General features: G+C 38.4%; 1 protein-coding gene across 1 annotated transcript in view; it reads left to right on the forward strand.

Annotated features, from left to right (window-relative positions):
* SKOR2 (SKI family transcriptional corepressor 2) overlaps window positions 1-26885 on the forward strand; it is a 32800-nt gene extending 5915 nt beyond the window's left edge. The window contains exons 4-7 of the mRNA XM_055324605.1: window positions 9750-9815; window positions 10196-10294; window positions 18676-18743; window positions 26823-26885. Of these exons, the coding sequence (XP_055180580.1) occupies window positions 9750-9815; window positions 10196-10294; window positions 18676-18743; window positions 26823-26885 (296 nt within the window). The remainder of the gene's footprint in view (window positions 1-9749; window positions 9816-10195; window positions 10295-18675; window positions 18744-26822) is intronic.
* Window positions 26886-27978: the final 1093 nt, after the last annotated feature.

Here is a 27978-nt window from a genome sequence, read left to right on the forward strand (position 1 = left end):
TAGATTTAAAAGTAGCCCAATTTCTCCCATGCCTGGAAACCGCAGATGGGAGTCTCTATGTACTCTGGTGAATGCAAATTAACTCGGGCTGTTTCAACAGCTGAAGTGGAGGGAGGCCTGTGTTGGGTCTGTGCTGTACAAGCAGTGAGCACTTAGGTAATTCTCATACCCTTCTACCAAAATACACCAAGCTCAGAGAATTTAAAAGCTGTGTCACATCCTGGTGGCACTATCAATCACTTCCTCTGCGAGGGGGAAATTTTATTTGGTTTTGTTTTATTTTATGTATGACCTCGTTTTGTGAGGAGGCCCCACGAAGCTCAAAGTCCAGTAAAATAAGAAAACTTTCATATAGCCGCAACTGTGTATTTTTTAGTAATGTAGTCCATTCAGAGGCAGGACATGGACTCCACTTTTGATTTACTAATCTTAAGACAGGTTTTAATGTAGTAGAGCTTGTTAAAATTAGTACACTGTAATTTGCTTGCATTAATTTTAAGGTTGGATTCAGAAGTTTTTATTTCGGAGTCGGCTGTTGGTGATATTAAAGCTCAAATTGTAGTGTACATGCATTTAATATAAAATAACACATTTAAAGAATAATTCGCACCAGACCTTACACTTCATAATCATCGTAAGTCTGCTTGTGCTAAGCTGTTACTCTATTCGGGTGCAAATTTTGAAGGAAATAAAAATTTGTAAATATTCTATAAAAGATGTAAAATATGTATAGCTTTTCAAGAGGTAGCAATTATTTGAACAAAAGTATGAGATAGTTTGACATTTAAATTGCTACAATTTAAAGGAATTTCCATAGATTTAATGAGAAAATCCAAATTCCACAAACGGAAATAATTTCTTCTTAGGAATTTTTTAATTCCTACATGACACTTAATAGCTAGTATTCATATTTTTTATAAAATTTTCAAGTTCTCATTTTAACAAATGTGCATACCCATCAGAAATCTAAAGTTTTGAAACATACTGATTCCTTCACAGTTATGTTCTCTTCATGTATATTAATAGTCCCTGTAGATCTGTTAAAAACTGAATTTCTCCATCTTCCTCCAATTTGGACGGGTAGGCTGGTTCCATCTGAGAACATGTTCCTCTTGTCCTTGGAAGTGGTTTGGTTCCCCCATGCTTAGTAAGTTCAGTAAACCCTGAAAAGCCATCAGAACTCCAGAATGGATAGAAACCACGGAATCCACTGTTGTTTGATATTCATACAGAAATACAAATGCCAAAAGGAACTAAGGAAAAGTATAGTCAGGATCAGTGTATACATAAAAATTCCACAGTGCCTGGAGCTCAGGGTAGTACAGTCAATAGTTATGTTGGTAATAATACCAAGTCATACTATTGGTATATTACTAGTCCCTTCCTCACAATAATTAATTTGATACAGATTCCCAGAGACACTTGCTCCACATTGATTTTCCATATTACAATTTTATTCTCACATTATTCAGAAATGTGTGTAGGTAGTAGGTTTTATTATATTATACTATATTGAATGGGAGACAGGTGGGTCATGGAAGAGATGACAAATATTACTGAAATGAACGAATGCTCATTTTGTTAAATTTATCTTGGAATCTTGGGTCAGAAGAATTTCATCCTTTTGGTCCTTTTGCTGAGCATGTGGAGATGATGTTTTAAGCCCAAAAAATGTTAAGGAGTTTGGATTGTTGTAAGACTAACCTTGGTGTACCTTCAGCTGTCCTGTTTTGCAGGGAAGATTAGCTCATGGTCTTTGTATTGAAATGCCTTTTTGAGAAAATCCCAGAGTGAGCACCTACTTAGCCAGTGTTTTGGTATTAAATGTATTTACTTGTGATCAGACTCCAAGAATTTATTCATTTTGCAAAGCGTCAAAAATCCAGAAGACCCAATAAAATTATGAAGACCTGTGATTAGCTGCTTTGAAGTGGTAGCAGTAGAATGTTTTATCCAGAACACTCTGTTCATGAATGGGAATATTTCTTCCCATGCAACAACTGTTAACTTCCACTCTAAATGATCACATTAATTTATTAATCTGCTCAATTACTCCGCAAGTACTTCCAAATGCCTATCCTGTGCTAGATGCTTTGCTAGGCACTGGGAATTCAGAGATAGAATCCATACCAATCTATGTCCTCTGGTTGCTTCCAATTAAAAGAAGGGAATGCCAAATAACCTGTAATGCCAAATGAATCCTATAATATCGGTCAGATAAGGTTTATGGAACTGTGTATTCCTTTAGCCAGTGTTTAATTCAATCATTATTATTGGAAAATACCAGGATTTTATGTCAGCACATATTCAGTATAACATAGAAAAATGAAATGTCTTTTCAAATTATCTAAGGGTGCAATTTTTTATTTTGATTTGAATTTTTCACTCCTGTGGCCATTATCAAGGAATTTCTATGTCCTTTCTCAAAACAAGTAAAGGTATAGATATATCTTTAAAATATGGATTCTAGCCTCAATTGTTTTCCAGTGTAAGTGCAGTTTAGCAACAATACTTAAGTCCAGTTTTGTGTTGTTTTTTTTTTTTTTAGTTCATCACTTTAATTAAATTTAGTCTCCAACCTTTTTTTCTTTTTAAGATTTTATTTATTTATTCATGAGAGACACACAGAGAGAGAGGCAGAGACACAGGTAGAGGGAGAAGCAGACTCCATGCAGGGAGCCTGACGTAGGACTCCATCCCAGGTCTCCAGGATGACGCCTTGGGCCAAAGGCAGCGCTAAACCACTGAGCCACCTGGGCTGCCCTCCCTTCAACCTGTCAGCCTTATTAGTAACTATTACTTTTCAGGAATCCAAAGGATAATATCTTCAAATGAATTTTTAAGAACTTCCCTGCTAATAATCATTAGCCTTACACACAGCAGGTAGTGTATTTCTATATAAATAGAAGGCCAAAATATGAAGTTTTTAAGCAGCCAAAATTCCTCAGAAGCCTGTAGAACTTCTATCCATAGGTCTCTTTAAAATTAGACCCATGGCTTAAAGCCAAGTTATATAGTTTAGGGGGGTTGGTAGTTTGGTCAAAATATTACCTACTGAAAAATATAAATGACAGCATTTTGCTTGCAATCCCAGAGTAAGGTTTTGCATATCCATTTTGAATAACTTTAGTGAAGTTAAGTGATTTGAAATTGAATGCAGTGGGGTAAGCTGGTGAGACAGCTCAAAGCTATGGCAGGTCAAGGAAATCACGGAAGTGGAGTCATCCCCGATTTCAATACATTTCATTGTAGAAACGCTGGCACCATTGGACTCTGAGCGTGGCTGCATCTTGTTATATGTATAGAAGTTTTAAAATCAATTTGATTTCACTGGTATGATTCTCTAGTGTACTTAATATGCTATGGACGGATTTCTGAGAATAGTAAGAAGCAGTTACACTTCTCATGAATATATAGCGAATGAAGCACTCTGATTTATTATTCCATTCAATCTTAGAACATGCTTATGATTTTTTTTAAAAAGGAAAAGAAGAAGAAGAAAAATTCTAGGAAGTACAACTGGTAGATCTGAGTTTTAATTCTCTCACTAGGTGACTTTGGATAAATACCTTAATTGCTTTGTGCCCTGTAAAATTCGATAAAATCTCCCACTTCTGAATTACTGTAGACATTTTAGTGAACAATGAATTTTGAGGTTTTTCAATATATGTATTCAAAATTAAATTATCTCCATATTTCAGATATCAGTCTCTTTTTATTTATTAAAAAAATCCCCCCCTTACTAATGGTTTTTTTTAAAAAATGTATATGAAATTTAAGGAGATAGAGAAGGACAGTAAAGAATTCTCCAGAAGAAAAATAGCATTTATTGAAAGCACAAGTTCTGAAACTCCAGAGAATTTTAAATGAACTCAAGATATACTAATTCAAGAAGGAATGTGTATACAAACTTGCAACAAATTTTTATTGTGAAATATAAAGTTTGCTGTAACTCTCAGTTTGCTATAATTTCCCTAGTATTAATTTTGTTCTTACTCCTTTTTTTCCCCTGCTAATGGAGTTAATATTTAGTTAGTTCATTCGGTAGCATACCCTCTCCAGGGGTATTGATTTTCTTTTCTCTCTGTTCTGTGACCTCACTGAAGTGCCAAACGTCACAGGGGAAGAATTTAATGTAGAATTTAACACCAAGAAATTGGCAGAAGTCTATGTCCTACTGATAGAGGAGAAAACTATTTAACCTTGCTTTCTGTGTCATTGATTTTTTAATGCCCTAATGCAAAGTGTTCTTAAAAACTTCTCTAAACCATATGTTGTGCTACATTCTGGTAATTGTTAAATGTACTAGTTATGCTTACTGCAGATGAACTTTGACCCCATCCCCATTGTATCTCTAAGATTGGTTGTAAGAAAAGAGAAAGTAAAAATTCCTGGAAATTGACATTAAAACCAGAATATAAAACTAAGGTTAATTATTAGAATTCAGCGTTTATTTGGGAGTTAAACATGTATAAGTGGAGTCTGTTCCACAGAAGGCCAGGTCCTGGGCAGATGCTGTTAGGAGGCAGAGGCAGAGAGTTAGGAGGCTGAGAACCTCAGTCCAGCCCTAACGCCACCATCATTCAGGAACAACCACAATCTCCACAATCACAACTGCTCTTCCAGGATCTGCTCCCTGGCCCTGGAGCAAGTAGGGTAGCACTGGAGAGCCCACCCACCAACTCTGGAAACATCTGGATGTTTGACTGAAATCTTCACTGCTCATCTAAATGTTAGAGGACACACCTGCCTTATGTAGAGGCACAACCCCAAACCAAAATAGTTTCATTGACTAAATTTATCCTTCAGTGTACAATTAAATGAAACCCTTTCTTTGCACAATGGGAACATTTTCTCCAAATGTTTGTCATCAGATGTTGTCAACAACAGTCCCAAAGGAACATAGAAGCCCTTATAGTGATAAGCAGCTCAGGCCCTGGGGCTGTTGCCTGGGGCAGTGCCTCTGAATGCTGGTTCCAGGCTCCAGGGAGTAGAGACCTGAGGAGGAAGTGAGAGAGAGGATATTTCCATAGAAGGGATGGGTGAATGTCAACACTTTAACTCTTCATCCAAATGAAGAATACATTTCATATTGTACCCTTCATACTTCGCAAACCCTATATGCATGCGGGGTACAATATCTAAATGCTCTTGTTTCTTAAATTCAAGTTTTAGCCTGAGAAGAGTAATTATCTATTTAATCAGCTTTTTGTCCTGTCCCATGACCACCAACTTAACAGGTCATCTGACCTTCATTTGGCTCTTAAAACTAAATAAGCTCTGAAAATGTAAGGTATTTTTACTCTTGGAGGCCACAGCTGACATATACATTAATACATTAATATTTTCGTGTCTTGGTTAAAAGTCAGTGCTATGATTTTACTCTGAAAGCAAATTTCAAAATGTCTGACAGAAAGAAAAATTGAAACATCACAAACTTTCCCAGTAAACCAAAAATATAGAGTATGTCTTCAACTATCTGAATGGATCAAAATGTGCTTTTTTCATTTGTAGGAATGAGTTAGTGCTTAAACAGCCTTGTGACAATGGAGAATTCAAAGCAGCATTGCTTGGTATTTCTTTTGCAAACCAGATTGAATTAAGTTAAGAGCAAACAGTGTTTGTGCCCCTCCCTGAGGTAGAGATGATGGGGTGACCTGCTGGGTAAGGTCTCTCTGCCCTCCAAAAGCAAATTATCTAGCTGGGGGAAACTGGACTTACAGAGCTGAAACCTTGCAATGTCAGGCGATAGAGTAAAGACAATGAACACTTGGAACTTGAGCCCAGGAAGGAATGGCTCAGCAGCATTTGCTGATGTTGAGAAAGACTTGATGGAAGAGTAGGGGCCTTGGGTGGACAGGCAGGGCTGGGGCGGAGGGGGTGGGGAACCTTGGGAAGGGTTAAGACAGAAGGCCAAGCCAGCAGATATGAAGACTAAAGACCCAAGCAGAGGAAAGGGTTTGTGCTTGCTGATAGAGAAAGGCAGCTGGGTGTAGCAGAATGGAACAAGGTTACAGGAGAACCTAGAGGCATTGGCACAGGGGAATCTAGAGTGAATTATGCAGTGTAGACCATGGGAAGCCACTGAGTTTCTTAAGCAGAGGTGTGTCATGATACTTAAGAGAAAGTAATTACCCTTGTACCTTGAAAGGTGGTGCTAATGAATCGGTTGCCTGTTTGGATTTGTTTGGTTTTGTTTTGTTTTCCACTGGATATTCCCCTTTCCCCCTCATTTGCTTTTTACTGCTCGTGCCTGCTTTACTGTGGCATATTCTCCTGCCCAGTCCTCCTGCCCTTCCAGTTTCTGCTGGCTCTGTGAGGGCAGAACCAAGCGTGGGGTGGAACTTTCACCTGGAATGTGGGACCACTGGTACCTGGTGATCCTGGAGAGACCTTGGGAGCAGGAAGCATGTGACCCCAGGCTCTCCGGCTTGCGCTGCAGGGGTGTAGTTTCCCAGATGTGGCACCATGCTGCCCTGAGCACCTAGATTCATGGGCAGCGGTGCGAGTCACAGCAAACTGGCTCCATGAACATGCACTTGTAGAATCCTGCTGCAGGCATGTCCCGGAGTGGCAGCTTCTGATCACATCAGTCCACTGGATGCATTTTATGCCCTTATTATCCATTACTCCCTAACTCTAGGCCACCCAACTATTATCTTTTGCAGTCTGAATTAATGATATATTTTAGGACTGGCCTCTAAGAAAAATAATCCTTCCATATTATAATTTTCCCCCTATCACTCTACACAATGAAGATCTCCTCCTGCTTTTTTGTTACTTTTTTTTTTTAAAGGGGAAATAGAGTGAGAAGGTTGTAATTTTTGGATGTCTCCAAAACCATTCATTAATTTTGGAAAAGTAAAATGCATTTAGCCTAATGGAATATTTATAAAAATTGGAAGCTCATTGTCAACTAAATCTCATTTATTTAATCTAGTATTAGACTACTTTTTTTTTTTAACCAGATGGAAAACATTAGCAGTAATAGTGAACAAACATATCCAGGCTCCCAGAGGTCATTTTTAACCACCATTAACAATCTGGTTTCACAGATTAGTAATATACAAAAGGCAACAGTCCAGTAAAAGATATACAAAAGGTAACTGAAGTGTCTGTGCTCTTTATTTACCTAACATTTAAACCATTAAAAAAAAAAAAAACCTTTATAAGTGAGATCTTTGAAATCTTCCAAGCTCCACATTGGCAGGTTTTACCAGGAGATTGCCAGCATATATCTATTTGAGAGAGACACCGTTGTAAAATATTAATAAAAGCTCCACGAAGCCGATGAAGAGAAAAACTTATTAATATCATCGGTAGATTTGTGTGTGGTTAATGTAGTTTCCATAACTAGCTATTTGTTTAATGGTTTCACACCTATGTGAACCTCCTAACTGTGAAGTAGAAAAGAAATGCATGTTTACATATTTCAATTTTTAAATTTAATTATCCAACTAAAATGTAAGATAAACAGTCTATAAAATACACTCATGAATCAAAAGGTCTGTAATGTGATAAGGACACAGCTTCCAGAGTTGCCTATTCAGAAACAAACAATCCCATTTAAATCGTGTTTCAAGTGGCTGGGATGGTGAAGTCTCACTCTGCCCTGTAGGTGGATGCAGAGGTACACGCATGCTTGTTTCTTCTCTTGTTCAGACTCAGTATTGTATGTGAGTATGAAACGGCTATGCGTTTAAGTGGTTGACTGAGACTGGAGTAAACAGAGATAAAACTGCACATAATATGCATTTATTTTCATTTCAAAATACCATTATTCTTGGTTTATATATTTATACTTTATTATCAACCTTCATGTTACTCTTCTTTTAGATGGTAGAATTTTATAGGAATTAGATTGAAGTGTATATATAAAATGCTTCACAGATATTTTCATTATTCTATATGAAGAAGAAAGCCAAGGTTTTAATGCTCAAAGCCAATAGAGGTCATGTCCAAGACCAAAGTGAGAATGAGGTCATACATTTATGATCTAGGTAGTAGAGAAAATGCCCGTCATTAAGGAACTCGGGGATGCCTAAGATAGGATTGTCCTGATGACGGGAAAAGGAAGCACCTTTTCATCACTATGCACGTGTGCAGGAATATTTGCATATATGTAAATTCACATACATGTATCTACCTATAGACGTATATGCATCCACTCATTCCTGCGAATACTAACTCCCCACGGTCATTGGGTAGAATGCAGAAGCACCATTTATAATATCACGTTAAAAATATTCCTGTCTGTCCTTGACACCGTAGGCCACTCCTTCATGAAGAAATTCTGTTTCCCTTTTTGCAGGAATGTTTACCTTGATGGCGAAATCGCCCAGTATTCCTACAAGTGCCTGGGGTCATTACATTCTGTTTCTTGCTGAGGAAGGGAAATGCGTGAACAGTGAGGAGAAAATTGAAGTGATACATTCTGGCCCGCCATAGTGTAGAACTTATGATCTCCTGGGGTTCCTTTCAGTAACAACTGAAAACACTTTCTTGAATACCTATTCAGTGTCTGGTATTTTGCTAGGCACTGGCCGTGAAGGAAACACAGAACCCCTGCCTTCAAGTAGCACAAAGACTGGGGGATATGGAACATGAGTAAGCAGATAAGACCATGGAAACAGAGGAATGAGCTACTCCAGGGGGTCAACGAAGAGGGAATCGTGAAACCTGAAGGCAACTTTGTCTGGACTATTGTACATGAAAATGGAAAGCTTAATTATATCCTTGTGTGGATGTTTGCAGATAGCAGGTTGAAATTAGAAAAACAAATTCTGGCTAGCTAAATGCTTAGATTCCTTTGGTTTATTTATGTCTTCTAGATTATGTAGACTCAACTTATGACTGTCCATAAATACATTTTCTTAGCTTGCCATCATTCTAGTTAGCACATAAACAAAATAGGTAAGAACAGTATCTGACCTTTACCCACAATCTAGTCTTTATTGGTTGAAGACTGAGTAGTTCCGAAACAATCAACAAGCATGAGATACTACAAAGTAACATGACTTATTTCACGCCTCTGTTTTAGGTTGATTAAAAAAACAACCAACTATCAATTATTAAGAAATCGCTCCAGGCTTATGCGTTCTCTCCCGAGGACGACAAAAGCCGCCTCCTGTTTCTTTCTAACTGCCCCAAATTGTGATGACCCAAGAAGGCAGGTGGTTTCTGCCTCCACAACCTTGAGAGTCTTCCACTTGCCCCTAGGCTCCTTCGTTTCTGGAAGAGAGGAACTCTGATCGGAATTCTTCCAGATGTGTTAACAATTCAACCTCCTTCTGTGCCCAGCTAGCAAGTACCTGCCTTGGAGAGGCTAGGTAGCGGTGGGGGCTGGGAGGGGGCTGCCCCTTCAGGTTAGGTGGACGGCATCCTCTTGTAGCTCCCGCGCTGCGTCAGGGGATTTGCACATGAGAAAGTGAGGACAACATTTGGTTCTGAGAACTTTCACTTTCAAGTCATTATTAACCAAGCTCCTTCACAGATAGTAAAAGAAAATGAAAAGAGGGGCACCTGAGTGGCTCAGTCAGTTGAGCATCTGACTCTTGGTTTCAGCTCAGGTCATGATCTCAGGGTTGTGAGAACCAGCCCCGTGTTGGGCCGGTGCTCCGTGCTGAGTCTGCTTGAGTTCTCTCTTCCTCTCCCTCTCTCTCAAATAAATACAATATTTTTTTAAAAAAGAAAATCTTTCAGAAAACAGACTACACAGAACCAATATTTTTTTCTCCTTTTTTTTAAAGGTGAACACACGCAAGAGACAAATTCACCTCATTCACTCAAAAAGGATGTTGAGAATATGGGGAAAGGTAAAGAAAAGTTTTAATTCTGTAGAACTTCTCATAGCTTCAAAAGACCATGGAGATAATAGGAGGATATTTTTGTTCTACACCATATTTTAAGCTTGACAAGCAACATATGAATAATATATGGACCATTGGGTGGATATAATTGAGATTAATGCATACATATCAATCAATACATGACACTGTAATATAATACTTTAAAATAATATATTACATTGATTTATATTCATGGATTTCTGCACAAAATCTATCCTATGTCTATGCAACACTTTTTAAACTGGTAAAATATTTTGTCTTATAATAATAAATTGCCATATATAACAGTTCTCTGGAGAGTTATTTGTAAAGATTAGTAAAATGACTCTTCTGTTTTTCTTTATTAGAAGAACTTCAGAAGGTTTTATTTGAACAAATAGATTTACGGAGACGACTAGAACAAGAGTTCCAAGTGTTAAAAGGAAATACGTCTTTCCCAGTATTCAGTAAGAAATCACTTTTATTTTATTGCATTATGATATGTGATGACATTTCTATTATTAGGCTTAAAAATAGGCTTCTGGGTATGAAGTGCTTGTATAAAGTGCCATAGGGTCTTCCCGTGGCCTCCGTCTACATGTTTGGGAATTTTAGCCTGTTACTTTTGCTTTGAATCAGCTCACAGATAAAATTTCTTCTGAGAACCTTTTGGTATTTATTATATTGATATATGTGTATCTGTGTGTATGTACTATGTATATTTAAAATATGCATGCGAATATATCATTAAATATGTAGACGTATTTAAATACTCTATTTTTAGATTGTATATTTTAAAACAAAATGATTACTCAGGGTTTTTTATTCTCCAAGGTAGGAAAAACAAAAGAACAATTATTTTTTATTCTTGGCTATAGCTGGAGAGCTTCCTGGTGCTTGAAATGTATATAAATATGAAGATTTATAATTTAACGATTCAATGTACATATATTTATTTTATTGACTGAGATTAGTATAATTTAGCAATTTGAGATTCTCCATTCATATTTAATGTTAAAATTCCATTCCAAATTTGGTGGCAGATACTGTAGCATAAAATGTGTCAGTTCTATTCCCAGAGTCCTAGAATTTAATGCTAGGTGTCCAAATTTCTAAAATTCACCAGCCTTGGGCTGGATCACATTTGGACAAATATGTCACAGTGGTGCTTTTTCAAACTTTTTAGAGTTTCCTTTAGTCATATTCCTTGTTCCAGAGAAAGGAAAGCAGGAAAGAAAATAGTATATAAATGTATGTTTTGAATTCTGTAAATTTAATACTAGTTTTTTCTGGGTCTCTTTTTTAAAATGTCAGCATGCCCCTCCTTTATTAATCCAAGAATCACAAAACTCACATTGGCAATTCCTGTGCTAGGGCCACAGACCAGCATCTGGGAGAAGATTTTTCAGTACTTGTGACAATTTTAATAATATGAGCATGAAGGCCTGCGTTCACCAGGGCTTCTCAAATGAGATTGTCAGCACAGCTAAAAGACATGCTTTCTCAGGTAGCCTCTTTGAAGAGGACTGGGTTCCTGGCACATCTCAAACTGAGGTCACCAAACACTTAGCAGGGGTAGAAAACAAGGAGGATGTACGATGGAAGAGAGAGCTCTGACCACAAGGAGCAACAGGGTCTGTCAAGTTTGTGATCTCTCAGTAGCCACAGGGGAGGCTCGGAATTTGCAGTGCTTCGGTGTTTTGAATCTCGAGACTGCCTGCTGAGGCCCCACGTAAGATGGAAGGGTGGAGAATGGCCTATAGCTTTAGATAGTGTGTTAGGATCATCGTGACATTGTAGCTTCAAGAAAAAGAGAAAGAAACATTTAAAAAATATCTCTGACATCGGAAAAGCCAAGTGCTTCTAAAGGATCCACGATCCTCTCTCATTTCTAAAACAATATTTTAATACCCAGTTCTTTGCAGCAATGAGGAGATATTGAATTATTTGTTTCCCCTATAAGCTGATATTTATCTCATTGTTAAGTTTGCAAATCCTAGCTTTTAGATCCAGCAGAGAGGGTCAAAGTTCCACTGAACTGCTCAAGTACCCACCTAGCTCCCCATAAAGTCAGTGTATCCATAATTTATCCCCTTAATAAAAGTCAATTAATCATTTTAAGGAATTAAGTAATTTATAATGATTGGCACTTCTTCTTAATTGCTCTGCCATCCTATATATACGTTTCTGTTAAAAAGATGTTCGAATGTTATAGTACGACTGGCCCATTTTGATTCAGGCCTATCATTCATTCACCCTTTTGAATTAAAACTAATCCCCTATGATTGCCACATACATGAAACACTTCAATTAAACAACAACAAAAATGTTCCTGTTTTTTATCTGCAACGTCCTCCGCTGACCAAGGAAGTGGCATGTGTGTGCCCAAGTTTGAATAATGCGTGGTTTAGACACACCACAAAGAGGCAGTTAATTTCACACCGATGGAAATAGCAAATGTGCATTACGTGCTTGTTAACTAAATGTGAGAGGCCATGAGGCTGGCAGGCGGATCTAGGTTCACTCAGATGGAGCGAGAGGCACGGAACTTGGTGAAGCCACATCAGAAGAAAGCGTAGAGGGATCCCGGCCAGAGTTTCAAAGAGCCTTTTACTAGGAAGGGGACACTGAGTCATGACCCTTGCGGTGGACTTAGAACACCCTGGACCTCGGCCCAGCTATCGTGTGTGAGAATTAGGAACCCAGACCTGGGTTCGCTCTGGGCCTCCGCCACTTCCTGGCTGTGGGACCTTGGAAACCGTCAAGTGGGCCAGATAATTCCTATCTCGCGGGAGGATGCGAGGAGTAAATGAGAGGAAGGGCGTGAAGGGCTCAATACTGTCAGCTGTGAGGCTGGTGGTGGGGAGGAGGTAGGAGGAGGGAGGAGGAGGAGGAGGTTCTTAGCACTGAGCTCCAGAAAAGCGTTTCTAAACTAGCTCCGGATTTCGGATTTCGGAGTTCCTGTAGCCTTCTTGCTGTGGTTCTGAAGGCTAATAAGGACCGCAGGAGTGAAATCTGGGCACGGAGAGGATAAGGTAAAGATCAGAAGGAGGGGGAGGAGAAAGCAAGTCTCCATCCTTGGGGGCAGATGCTTGGTGGAGGAAGAATAAGCAAGGATCTCTACTTGCTGTCAGTCTGGAAGTCATTGTTGCCACCAAAATCATTGCGTCCCCTTCCCCCCACTCCATGCTCCCTTCTCTGCCGGCATCCTATACCTTCCTTTATGGCATCCGTCCTTGGAGGTCTTTTTTCATTCATTTTACTCTCTTGCCACTAGCCACGGGTACCAACTTGGCCCTGAACTGGAGACCTACCAAAGAGTTGCTGGGATGAGGCAACCAGCGGAGAAGGCCGCTATCTCCCTCCCCTGTCACTACAGTGGGGTGCCCTAGGCCCTCTCCTCCCTTCTCCACTCCAGCTCTTTCTGCCCATTGCCATGAGCCCAGTCTTACAAAGCTCTACCATTGGCTTCAGATCTTCCACCCAAGAAAACATAGTGATGCCTCTTGTTGATCGTGTTGTATCTAACCCCTGACTGGCTTTCAAAACCCTCTGTAATTGGCCAATAATTAACCTCTCTTTTCTTATTTCCACTTCCTTCCTTGCTGAGCTCCGTTACCCTACAGATCACTTCTCTCCCCTTGCTTTCCACCTTCTCGGATCATGTTTCTCTAGTCTGGAATGCCTCCCCTCATCGAAGCATTCCTAATTGTTTGGGACACAGTTTGAGCCACCACCTACAGGAAGCCTTCCTACTCTTACAGTAGGCATTCCTTGTGGGCACAGGACATCCTCTCAGTAAATGACTGATACACATTCTGGTTTTACATTCAAAGAGATTAAAACCGACAATGAGGGATGAGATTGGGAAACTGAAAACTGGTTTGTAGGAGATTAAGATTAGTGAGGGCTCATAGGTGGAGTCCTTGGAATTTGCATGTGACAAATTCATGACACGAGAGAATTAAAGGAAAGTCCAGTCAGTTACAACAGGGAAGGCCCTAGGGACTTCCTCGACTAGGGGCTTCGAGAAATATTTCAGGAGTAGATTTTGACTGTGTCGACATTTTAGATTCTTATAAAAGCTACTCTTCCATGATACTGTTAAGGTTTTATTTTACTTTTATTAAAAAACAAACTACATTTCATCCACTTGAATATGGTTATCCCATCTTTCTTTCACCTCTAGCTGGTACTGCAATAATTCTGTGCTGAGTGGTTTTCTCTCTCCTTTTGTGTCATCCTCCAGAGAGGGAGTGATGAGGGAATTCTAAATCATGGTACAGATGAAAAGGTCCTGCAGTTGTTAAAAGTAGGGATAACAAAATGAAAAAGATGTAAACAAAGTAAACCCCAAAGCTTACTCCTTGATGAGTAGGATCTACTGGGTGGACCAGATGTACCATATGAGTTTTCTTTTTTCTGGTCTTGGGAACATAGCCTATATACTTTTTTGCTGTTTGTGAAACACCGGGCTTTCAAACTATCCGTGTCTGCAGAGCATAGCCCTTGCCACTATGTTGGCTGGCACACTGCACATCAGTGCTTTCCTCTATACCTCCTTTTATTCTATTGTTTTCCAGAAATAGTTGGATTTTAAGTGATTCTCATTAGAGAAATTGGCTTAATGATTTTTTTATCTCCACTTAAATTGTGCCTTCGTCAACCTTTAGAACATAGCAGAAATTTAAGTGTTTTTTTTTCCATTTGCCAATTAACAATTTTTATATCTCAAAAGTTATACCCATGCTTGTTGTAGGAAATCATAAACACTGAAATACAAAGAAAAGGGAAGAAAAAAATCACCCATAATATTGTCATCTGGAGATAACCAATGTTAACATTTTGGAGTGTCAGCTTTCTCAATGCATAGTGAGTCCTATTTTTTTTTAACAAAATGAAATAGTATACACCCCATTTTTTGCTCTCTTATTTTTCTCTTAACATGAGCCTCTTTCCATTACTACACAGCTGTCACAAACGTCCTTTCTTTTTAAAACATTTTTATTTGAGTGTGATGGACACACAATGTTACATTAGCATTAGGTGTACAGTGTAGTGATTCAACTTCTCTGTGTGCTATGCTACACTTACCACAAAAATGGCTACCATCTGTCACCATAAAATACTATTATAGTACCATTGACTATTCCCTATGCTGGGCCTTAAGTTCCCATACCTTATTCATTCCCTGTCTTTCTCAGTCTGACTTACTTCACTTAACAAATAATACCTTCGAGGTCCATCCATGTTGTCCCAAATGGGGAGAAAAAAACCCTCATCCTTTTTTATGGCTGTGCGGTATTCCATTGTATGTATCTATACCGCATATTCTTTATTCATCTTAGGTTGCTTTCATATATTGGTTATTGTAAATAATGCTGTAATAAACGTAGAGGTACATATATCTTTTCGAATTCGTGTTTTTGTTTCTTTTGGGTAAATACTCAGTAGTGGAATTTTTTGATCAGATGGTATTTCTATTTTTAATTTTTTGAGGAGCCTTCATACTGTTTTCCACAGTGGCTGCACAAGTGTAAATTTCCATGAATGATGCACAAGGGTTCCTTTTTCTTCATGTCCTCACCAACATTAGTTGTTTCTTCTGCTTTTGGTTTTACCTGTCCTGACTGGGGTAAGGTGTAACCACATCTCGTCGTGTTTTTTATTTGCATTTCCTTGCTGATGAGTGATACTTAGCATCTTTTCATGTGTCTCTTGTCCATCTGGCTATCTTGTTTGGGAAAATGTCTATTTAGGTTCTCTGCCCATTTTTTCATCAGATTGGTCTTTTTTTGGTATTGAGCTGTAAAATTTCCTTACACATTTTGGACATTAACCCCTCATTAAATATATCGCTTACAAATATTTTCTCCCATTCAGTACGTTGACTTTTTGTTTTGTGGATGGCTTCCCTCACTGTGCAAAAGCTTTTTATTTTGATGTAGTCCTAATTGTTTATTTTTGCTTTTGTTTCCCTTGCCTGAGGGGACATACCCAGAAAACTGTTGCCATGGCTGATGTCAGAGAAATTACTGCCGGTGTTCTCTTTGTGGTTTCAGGTCTCACATTTAGGTATTTAATTCATTTTGAGTTTATAAATGTACTCTTATGTTAGACGTTAAAGTTATCAAAGTTTTAGATAATGGACATCACTGAAACTAAATCCTTGCACATATCTATGATGATTCCCCTACAATAAACCCCTGAAAGGATTGCTGTGTTAAAGACTAGGAATTTCTTACAGTTCTTGATATATCATTTCTAGTTGCTTTCCAGAAAATTTGTACTAATTTATACTCCCATTCTTGGAACACCACATCCTGCCTTTTCTTTTAATCTCTGCTAATTTAAAAAAATGGTAGCTCATATCATTTCCTTTCAATACTAGGGATGGTGAGCACTTTTCATGTCTACTTTCCATCTGTAGGTTTTGTGAATGCCCATTATATTCTCTTCTAGTATTTCTTTTAATATGTTCTTCATATTTATTTCTAAGAATTCTTTGAATACTAATATATTAATTTTTCGTCACATCACAAATATTCTTTTGTTTGTATCAGTTACCTTTAGATGTTGACCATGACCTTTTGTGTATTGAGGGCTCAATTTGTAGTTTATTCTCATACCAAAGTTTTAAATTTTTGATCAAATCTATCAGTTTTTTCCTTTTTTGGTTCTTCTATCTTTGATACTCTTCCCTACCCAAATTTTTAAAAAATATTCATCATTTTTTCTAACACTTTAATGGCTTTATTTTTTTTTCATTTTGACTTAAAGAATTATGTTAAATGTACCATCATAGATGAATGAGCATGAATTAAGTAAGGCTTAAGTACCACCATTCCACTCTGAATTGTTTTTAGCATTTTCTGGAATCCCAAAGAAGGTGTTATAGTCAGTATTGGTGGATAATGGGGTACAGGGGTTTCTTCTACCCCCTTTGCTGCAACCAACTGAGCCACTTGCTCTTTCCAGTGCCTCTTCCCATATCCTTGTATAAAATAATGTTCTCTACATATATCTGCTCAAGCATTGCTTGCTCCCTAACTCCCCAAGAGGATAATGATAACCTTTGCATTATGCCATTTACTTACCCCTATCACAATACCCTTCACATCAAATTCAGAGGTGAAAGTAGGGAATGGGTCTTTTAAATGCATATAAAAGGCAAAAGTGTGGAAACAATAAATGATCAATGGTTGCCAGGGGTGGACGAAGGAGAGGGATGAATAGCCAGAGCACAGAGGTTTTTAGGGCAGTAAAAATACTCTATATTTTCTCTATTATCATACTGGTGGATATTCTTATATTATAATGGTGAATATATGTCATTGTATATTTGTCCAAATCTATAGAATGTGCAATACCAAGAGAGGACCCTAAGATAAACTATGGACTTCTGATGATTATGATGTGTCACCATAGGTTCATCCATTGTAATCAATGTCCCACTCTGGTGGGGGTGTTGATAATGAGGGAGGATATGCAGGGGTGTGGGCAGGGGGTATATGGGAAATCTCGGTACCTACCCCTTAATTTTGTTGTGAACCTAAAACTACCCTAAAAATATATATATATAAATAAATTAACTACTTTAAAAAACATGCTTGAGGGTAGGAAAGGATTTCAAATAGTATACAAAGGTAGAAGTCAAAAAATATAAAAAGGACAATGTTTTTAATTTCCAAATACCCATGATCTCATGCATGAATGGTTGAATGGTAAAGGATTTATTATCTTGAAAGAGATAGGAAGCCATCATGGATTTTTCAGCAGAAGAAGGAAAGGGATTTGCAGAGGGAGGAACCAGAAGCCAGGTGATGAGTTGGGAAGCTAGTTAGGGAAGAGGCGTCTGTGTTGGGGAGGCAACAGTGGCAAAGGGAGCGGAGTATGCAGGCAGACTGGGAAGGATTCACACACCAGAGACTGTAGAGGTGAAAGGAAGAGCAGAGGGAAAGATGTGACAAAGTTCTGGTTTTTCCCAACTACTGCCTTGACTATCCCACCACAGATGCAATAGGAAATAGTGCAAGGTTCTCATTTAAGGCAGAAAATGCCAAAGTTAGCCAGGTCCATGCTTTTTTTTTTTTTTTTTTTTAAGGTCCACACTTTTAAAAAGACCACATGGAGGGGTTGCAATGACACAACACACCTTAGAAAGTCATTTCCCAATGAAAATTATCAATATGTAGAATGGCAAAGATAGTTTGCTTAACAATATCTCCTCAAGCTCCCCCCACTCTGTTCTCAGATGCAGACAAGGATTACAAAATAAGGCTGACGGGGAGTAAGAGAGTTTGCAAGTTGGGAGAGTCAGAGGATGTTTATCACTCTCTTGTGAGTGCAGCAAGGCTAATGGACCTTTGTCTTATCAGTCGGGTGGCATGGCATGCACAAAGGTCCACATTTCTTATGATCAACATAGAAGTATCTAAGGTTCACCCCCTCACCCACTCACACTAGACTTCTACAGACAGTGGAAGCTCTCAATACCTGTGACCTGCTCAGGAAGGCAAAGGTAGAGAACATGACTGCACCAGACATTCCTGACTAGTTATCGTAAGCGAGGGATCATCTATCTAGATGGGCTATGGAATGCTGTGAACTATGAGATACAGACCTTACTCTCTCAAAATTTGCTGTCTCTTCTGACTCTAGAGACTCTAAAACATCCCTTCCAACAGCCATATTATTTACTTTTAAAAATACCATAATCCTTTCTAAAAATACCAAAAAGGGGAGATGGGCCTCTCTGGGACCATCAGTAATATTTTTACTAAAAATACTAAGAAAAGATATTGCAACTTTAATTGATGTCTTTCTCTCTTTCTCTCTCTCCTACCAGATAATTTTCAGGATCAGATGAAGAGGGAACTAGCCTACCGAGAAGAAATGGTGCAACAGTTACAAATTGTAAGATGATTTCTACTTAAAAATCTATGCAACTTGATGAGTTTGTTTTCAAACCACTCAATTGTATGAAACCATTCACATTTTTGCTGTGAAACCCTTTGGTCCACCTACCACTTACCTCTCAGCTGGTTTAGATGCTAATTACCAAAAGATTTACTTAGATACAGGATAAACAGATGTGTCAGTACGTTTCCTCGAAATGTAACTACCTACCATGTGTTAATAGACAGATGTGTAAATTGTCTCTGTGGGTGAACCAGAGGTACCTGCGTCATCTCCTACTGTGCAAACGTGTGAACGCGGGGCTAGGATACACTAGAGGCTCAATGAAGGGCAATTGTCTTCTTTCTGTCTCTCCTTTTGTTACCCAGACCTGAGCCAGTCCCTCCACTGCCAATAAACTTAGTATAAATACACTTAATCAATTAAATTCGCTTGAAAGGTGATGAAAAGAAATGATTCTTTCCAAATGAAATGTGTTATTCCTAATCATATTGAAAAGTGGGCACTAAGAGGTATTTATGTGGGACCAGGGAGGCAGGAAGGTGCCTGGTAAATAAATGTAGAGGGGGCTTTGGTTGCCTTTTTGATTTTTTTATTGAATTCGCTACCCTTCATCCCCTTGCAGATATATCTGGTATTAATCATTAGTGCTTTTGAAACAGTCTCCCGTAGTCTTCATTTACATGAGTACAATGGGGAAAACAATTTCTGTTCCATTTTGTAAGATATTTTTAATCACCTGGATAAAGACATACACTGATCCTTAGTGATATTCCCAGCATGATTATTATAATTTGGGTTGCTTGACATTTCTGAGCTGGTCCACGTTACCTTTATCTTATTAAGCATGGACCTATGCATACCTGCCTGTCATGTCCAGAGAGCCAGATATCTAGCTCTCTATCAGAATCACTCAAGGAAGATAGGTATTAATATTTTCTTTCTGCATTGGAGAAATCATGCATGTGTTAATAGAGATTTTTAAAACAACCTTGTAGCTCACGAGGTTTCTCGCCATTGTGGGGGCTCCATTAAAAGTGCTACTTACACTCTTAACATTCCCACTGGTTTTATTGGCCTCAAGTACTGGCTAACATTCTCTGTTCTGAAAGCCACCTCAACATAAGATGCCTCTTAAACAGGACCTTTCTTCTTGTTTTGGCTTTGTTTGTGTTCGTTTTGTTTGCAGCTAAAATCACGGGAAGGGATGGGGTGCAGAAGGACTTTTCTTAATTGATTGACAACTAAGCCCCCAAAGAGGTTTAAAAAAAATGTATGTACTGCTCTTAGCTTTTGATACCTAGGTAATAAGAGCTATTAATTACTTGCTCTGCATATGTTTATTGTTTTCGTTGTCCGAAAGATTTATTTTTGTTTAAAGATGTTATGTTTAAGTGATTTCTACACCCAACGTGAGCTCGAGCTCCCTATCCAGAGATCAAGAATCACATGTTGACTGACTGAGCCAGCCAGGCACCCCCATCCAAAGGAATAATTTAAATATAGATTTAGAGGTAGAGGGATGAAAAAATTTTAAGATGTTACTGATTTCACTTTCAGACTCTTAAAACAAAAATTGCCACACATGCAACGAAAAATTTGTGATTTGCGGGGAGGGAGTTGTCAAGTATAGCACCATGGGCTTTAGGAAAGGAGACTATTTATTTCAGTGCTACCGTTTAAAGTCAGTTATGTAGCTTTAATGTCTTAATTATCTTTGACATTCGGTTTCTTTAGTAAAAGAAGAAATGATACTGCATCCATGTGTTAGGCAGGCAGTATTGATGGAAGAAAAAGTGTCTTCTGAGATATTTGGTACCTGGAAGATAGAAACTGATATTACTAAACATTTTTATTATACTGTATTGCTAAATACTTCATCATCATATATTCATTTACCTAGGCAAGCATTATTCATTCAGATTTCTCTAGATAGTAAATTACTCCTGGTCACAAGTTAAATTCTTTGGGAGAAGCCAGAAAATTTTCCCCCAGCCCTTGTAGGTACCATATAATTTCTGAAATCCATAAAAGCACATCCACGCCAACAACATGAAAATAGGTGCACAAGGCATGATTTGTCCCTCCTGCTGCTTCTTCTCCTGTGTCCCCTTCCCTAAGATGGGGAGGGTCTTCACGTGGCCTCCAGGACCTAGCATGGTGTGTAGCATCAAATGGCTATCAATAAATATTTGTTGAATGAATCACCACCCAGCGATGACCCCTGAGTCAACTCTGATACTCTCATCACGTAATCCTCTTAATTCTTTTCCAAATTTCCCTGGCTTGTTCTTAATTTCCTCAAATTTTCTTTTGTGCTAAGAAACAACTACTAAAATGACTCAAGGAAGGCATACTGGTGAATTGTGGGGAAGCTTCTGTCTTACTGCACTGTCCTTGGGATCTGCACACTTCAGTTCAAGACTGCTCGCATATACTCCATGAAGAGTCCGTTCTTCCGCCAAAGCAACTCATTGTAGGGTCTGACTGAGTAAGTTAGTAAGGCACACGTGCATAATAAACCTGAAATGCCCGTGCACGTCATCCAGTGTTATGCCAGTATGAGGAATCAATTTCATGCCCCCCCTTTCAAAGCAGTACCTCTAATAGTGGGATTTTTCAAGTCCTGGTGGCTAGATAGATTTTTGTGCAAAAAGGACCTGTGTTCACGTTATGCCATCTGCTTTAGAATTGAAGCAGTAGATTCAAGATTACCTGAACAGAAATGTATCTCATCCTTTATTCAGCTTGTTTTACTTGTTAAGTACTTGGGGTGGGGAGGGAGCCAGAGAGGGTAATATCTTTAGAAAATTCTATCTAAAGATTTTCAGTAAGTTGCTAGGTATCACAATTATTGACTTTCTTAATATTTTTAGTTAAATGATCTAATTCAACAGTAAATATGTTTACGTGGTTTGCTTCCCGAGAATAGGGGAATTCACTCAATATTATTTGATTGTTTTATATTTAAATTATTTTATATTTAAGGCTTACAGAGCATATATTACAGAAGAGTCATTTGCCTACAGAATAGGCACTTTTTTTCCCCTCTAGATGAAATAAAAACCCATCCCATCCTACAATCATAGAGAATTCAAATATATTAAAGCCATCATATTTTATAACAATTCCCATAGACCCACAGTACATTTATCCTATGCTGTTACACAGTGTTCTTATTCAAAAGATTATATCGAAAGCATCTTGGGTATCATTGCTATAGAAGGAAAACTTATGAATTTCTTTGGCTTCTGCATTTTTAGATTCTCCACTGACTATAATTTCTGCACCACTGCTTCCTTTTTCAGTTTGTTAAATGCAGAGTTGTGATGACTATATAGTCAAATAATTGACTCTGTACATTTATAAATGTGCATCTCTCAATGTGAGATTTAAAGCATATGCAGTTTATTTAACATTTACACATGGACAGCAAGCTAACTTTTTTTAAAAAAATAGCTTAACATTAGAGTATATAGTACTTCACACATTTGTGTTCTCCTGCCCTGGGCTTTCAAATGCCTTAAATGGGTACGCCTGGGTGGCTCAGCGGTTGAGCTTCTGCCTTCGGCTCAGGGCGTGATCCTGGAGTTCCCGGATCCAGTCCCACATCGGGCTCCCTGCATGGAACCTGCTTCTCCCTCTGCCTGTGTCTCTGCCTCTCTCTCTGTTTCTCCCATGAATAAATAATTTTTTTAAAAAAAAGCCTAAAATGTTTCCCTTAAGCCAGAGTTATTTCTACAAGCAAAGAAATACATTCTTCTCACTATGAACCCAAACACAAAGGTTTTAAAATGTAACAAGTTCATGAAAATGTTAGCGTGTAGTGTATGTAGTACAGAGCAAAAAAAAAAAAAAAAAACTCATTCACAAATGGATTGTGATTCTAGGAAAACCTTGTTCAATGCTGAAAACAAAACCCATCATCCTGTACCATTAAGAAAGTGAAGAAGTTAAATGCAATGTTACATATCGATTTTATCTAACTTTTTTATTTTATCTATTTTTTAAAGATTAAAAAAAGAAGGTAAGGATATTTTACTCAGCGTATAAACTTTTGGTTATGGTTTTTTTTCAAAGGCTGAAATGTGATATAATTTACACATTATGATGCCTGGGTCATTTTTGTTTCATGTTAACTTGGCAACAATTTTTTCAAGTGAGTGCTTCTGTATGGAAGCTACTACTGTATGTTTGCTGAAGACATGCTCTTCTGGACTCATAGCTCTTGAGGACATTGGGAAGCTGCAAAAGAGAGCCTGTGATAAATGGCTAGACCCCAGATTCCTATCCTTTGAACTTGCCGGATTGGTACAGAGGCGCTGGAGAAAATGTGCTAGTGTCAAAGTGCCCTCTGCTGTTTCTCCAGAACACTGCAGCCGCACGCAGCCGGGGGGGGGGGGGGGGGGGGGCTGGTCTCAAAGTTCTTCATTAAAAGCCTCAATTAAAATTATGCTCAATCAATAGATTTAGTACTAATGTTTTGTTCACTGTGGACTTGTAAAAAAGCTGTTTTACAACCTCCCAATGGTGGGAGCACAGAGCTTTCTCGCAGGGAAAGGAACGAGGTCTTGATTGTTGCTGGATGGGGCCCTCCTTCTTGGCAGGGGCACAGCTCTTTGGTGATGGGGTCTTTCTTTGGAGATTCTCCAAGATTCATTAGGATGAGAACTTGTCCAACGTCTACCATCTCAACCCATGTTAAAACAGGGTTAACATGTTTTTTGAAAGGTTAGATAGAACAATTACTGTTTGGCACTAAGTTTTTAGGAAAACATCCCTAGGCCACTAGAGGATGTTGGTTTTGTGGCTAAATATGTGAGAGAAGCAGGTCCCTGCAAGTCAGAGGACTTGATGCTGCCTTCACATTCTCCAGCAGGAGACAGACTTTGACTACAGTGGCTCCTTTTCTGATTATTGATAGATTGCCACGTATCTTGACAAGGCAATCACGGTTCCCTAGTTATGCGGCCTACTCCACTTTCTCCTTTTGACATGTTAACCCACCTGAATGTCTGAACTCAGGCTAGTTCTTTCTTGGCACAAACTAGGACGTTATCTTTTTATACTTTTGATAGACTAACACCAACTAGGTAATTAATTTAGAACTTCTATAACTTTGAGGGATTTTTTTTTTCCATGCCAATCTTGGTGATTTCTAAGCTGGTCAAGGTGAGAAGAAAGGCTTTATAAGTTCTAGTACAGGAAATTTACGTAGACTACTTTGCTCAAATGGAGCTCTAGTAGCCTGAGCTACCTGGTTGGGGAGTGTTTGCCAAGGTCTCTGTGAATCCAGGATTGCATTTCATGGAATCCGAAGAACTGCCAATGATAAGCAGCACCATTACTTGATGTATCACAAGAAAAGAAACTCCCAACTATTTTTCTAAGATACCATCAATAATGAGACGCCTAATTTAAGAGATGTTAAAATGGGAAGGGGAAAAAAAAGTATGTTTTAGAATCAAGGAAATAGGGTAATTTCCATGAACAGCTGAGCTATATGCTAGTATATTTTTTATCATTCATGATTTAGGACTTAGCATTAAGAATATATGATCTTCAGCTCACAACCTTAGGCTTTTTTGGTCTTTGATTTTGTTTGGATTTTATTTCATTTTGTTTTAATGAAATGAATGCAACAATGTTTGAGTGGGAGTGATGCTTCAAACAGATGTAAATTCCAGTCTGGAGATTTGGGACTCAAATGTGCTTTTGTGGAAATGTCCTTTTTTTCTCCCCTGGGTCCTTTATTTCTTTTCCATCTCAGCTTCCAAGTTTAATGAAATGCTACATTGTTGTTTCTGAGGGGAAAAGAAAAGAGAAAGAAAAAGAAGAAAGTAGGAAGGGAGGGAGGGAGGGAGGAAAGAGGGAAGGAAGGGAAGAAGTAGGCATCCTGACTTAAATCTGAAAGCAGAGCCCTTCAGACACTTTTCTTTGGGTTGGGATGAGTAGTTTATTGGCTTTGATGAGACAGTCCATGGTGATGTTAACTTGTGTGTGCCTGGGATGGAACAGACACTTTCTAAATTGTTGTGGCACCAAAAATTGATGTTGAGGACTCTCAATGAATGTGGCATACAAATACATTGTATTAGGTAATTTCTCATACCTCAAGGTTTATATCATTTCTGCTTGTTATCCTAAGCAGTAGAATTCCATTCAAGGCTCTGTTATATCATGCTTCTAAAGAGAGAGGTGATCCCTGTGTTTTGGCATATCACAACAAACACCGTGATGAAAAATGTGTGTCTCGGTTAATAGCAGGTGTAGCATAACCTAGAGGGAGAAGAAGAGGTAACTAGAGTAGGTGCCTATGTCACTGTCCTTGTCATGGTTATCCAGCTCATCTCAGCTCACATCCTAAAATGTGAGATTGGCACTCTGAACCTTTTATGGCAGTAACTAAATGAATCGTTAATTTTAATGCTGTTGTCTGAGGCCTTTATCAGAGATGTGCCTATCAGATGCATCCATGTTGTGTTTGTATATCAAAATACTGATATGGTTGTTAGGGTTTTCTCTCTCTCCCTCTCCCTCTCTGTCTCTCTCTTTTTAACCATTAAAAAGACTGATTCAACTGGTCAGTTATTATGGCAAAATGGTCCAGATAATTTTAGTCACTCGCATCATTGTAGATTCATAGTTCCTTCCCATTGGAAAAGGCTCATATTTATGGATGGGACCAGGAGAACATAGCACAGATAGACTGGAAATGTGGAGAATGTGCATGCATCCCATATTCAAAAAGCATTGCCTAATCGGATGAAAATAATTGTATTTCCCTTACCACTTTTACATAACAGCCACATTTCAAGTTATATTCTAGAATATTCATTTCTTTAAGTGTAAAATACTCATTTCTTTAAGTGTAAAATAGATTCAAATCTTTAGAATCCTGAGTTTAGCCTTATAATGATGAAGCTAAGTAACATAAGGATAGAGTAACTTAACTGGGGTTAATGGAGAGGTAAATCTAAATAATACATGTAGTCCGACTTCAGCTATTTGAATCTTCTAATGAAAAGTAACATATCAAATAGGATAGGCTTTCTTTCAAAGTCCCAGCACTGAAAAGTACTTTTCAAGTTTATCCAGGTAGCGTTCTCAGGGGCATATTTTCCACTCAGTGCAATTATTTCTGATGCTTCTTAGTAGTTATTGGGAAATTACCGAGAGTAATAATTCGTGTTGAGTTAGTTCATCTTACCTGTGATTTATAATGACAGCATATCTTGTCACTGTAATTAAATGAAAGATAACATTGAACCACTTTGTAATCACATCCTTTTCTCTTTACTTGGGATGTATATTATAACGTAACTTCGTTTTCTACCTAAACAGTTTCATATTATTAAATGCAAATTTAAAACATTCTGAAAGGGGATCCTGGGTGGCTCAGCAGTTTAGCACCTGCCTTCAGCCCAGGGCGTGATCCTGGAGTCCTGAGATTGAGTCCCACATCAGGCTCCCTGCATGGAGCCTGCTTCTCCCCCTGCCTGTGTCTCTGCCCCCTCCCTCTGTGTGTGTGTGTGTCTCTCATGAATAAATAAAATATTTTTTAAATAAATAAAACATTCTGAAAGTGAAATGTCACATCCTGACCTCAGAGACTAGCTCTAGCAAGAGTCTGGTGTGATCACCAGTTCTATCCTTGATAGGTTTCTTTTTTTTTTTTTTTTTTAAGATTTTATTTATTTATTTATTTATTTATTCATGAGAGACACAGAGACAGGTCTGTAGGCTCTTAAGGCAGAGACACAGGCAGAGGAAGAAGCAGGCTCCCTAAGGGGAGCCCAGTGTGGGACTCCATCCCAGGACCCCAGGATCAAATCCTAAGCCAAAGGCAGGTGCTCAACCACTGAGCCACCCAGGTGCCACTGTCCTTGATAAGCTTTTTAACAGGCCTCAGGAATTGCTATATCCTGGAAGCTCTATACTGTTGATGAACAGATAGAGACCTTTTCTTCTTAGAGGGGAATTCACTGGCATTCAAATTGTTAGGCAGGATGAAGGGTATGTATCTATCTTCAAGTTTAGCTTATCTGAATAGTCTTGCTTGTTTTTATCTTACAGATCCCCTATGCAGCAAGCTTGATCAGGAAAGAAAAGCTTGGTGCCCATCTCAGCAAAAGCTAAAAGGTAAGCTTACCAGAAGAAAGCAATTTTCCTGAACCCTGAATTCTTAATTGCTCAGCCATGTTCTTTACTGGTGTTTTCAAAATAACCAAGGGATTAGTCAAGTTGCATTCTGTATTTCAGCCAATATACAGATGAACTTTTTTATGTCCGGGCATGGGACTTCCTAACCAAGTAGCCATGTGCATTTTATAGATTCTTTGGAAAAGTCCTAAAACTAAGGAAATTCTTTACTCCTTTGCAGAAGCAATCTTTGTTCTGTTCTAAGGTTTTCTGTTCTCTGATATTCTCCCTGACGCCTCAATTACTGCTCCTCCATGAAAGTGGAGTGTCGGTGATCATTTTCTTTGCCTTTCCTTTGCTGCCAAAAGTCTTCCTCAAATCCGGCTTCCAGGGAGCTAATAACAGACGGTGATGTGAACAATTGCTGCAACATGGACCTTTGAGAACATCTGCTATAGGAAGAGTCATCCATTCTTTCCCTAAACCAATCACTGTTCCTCTAGAGCTGAAGCCAGGTTCAAGATCACATCCCTGGCAAGGATTTAAAAGACAAATTCTCTGGGCTCTTAAGGCAAAGAAGACAGTAAAAATTCAGTAACTGTAGTCAGAACATACCTAAACATCTCAAAAGCAACTTTTTGATTATATAAAAGATATATACGTAATTGTTAGAATCAAAGGGATTTAGAAACTAAGGCTTGTTTCTGTAACCATACATCAGGATGACCTAACAACTAGAATTGCTAAATCAGGAAAAAACGCGGATGTCAGAGGGAGCATTTGTAAGTGCTCATGGCCAACTAGGATTGCAGTCATTTATCAGTTTGACCTGTTCCCATCAGAACCCTTCTTCCCAGGCCTTCCCTCTGGAACATATTTTCAACTTAATAGAATTTATTGGCAAAAAGAATTCTATACAATGCAGGCTTGTGGTTCCTTTTCTTTCCTTCCCATCTCTTTCTGCATATCAAAATCCTCCTCCATCTTTGTACAAATGACAATCCCACCTCTTGTCATCGCCTTTGTTAGTGATAATCTTCAGCATTTGTCTTAAATAATGATAATTACATCTCTAACATTTCATCAAGAG

Source organism: Nyctereutes procyonoides, unplaced genomic scaffold (genome assembly GCF_905146905.1).
Source record: "Nyctereutes procyonoides isolate TBG_1078 unplaced genomic scaffold, NYPRO_anot_genome, whole genome shotgun sequence".
NCBI lineage: Eukaryota > Metazoa > Chordata > Mammalia > Carnivora > Canidae > Nyctereutes > Nyctereutes procyonoides.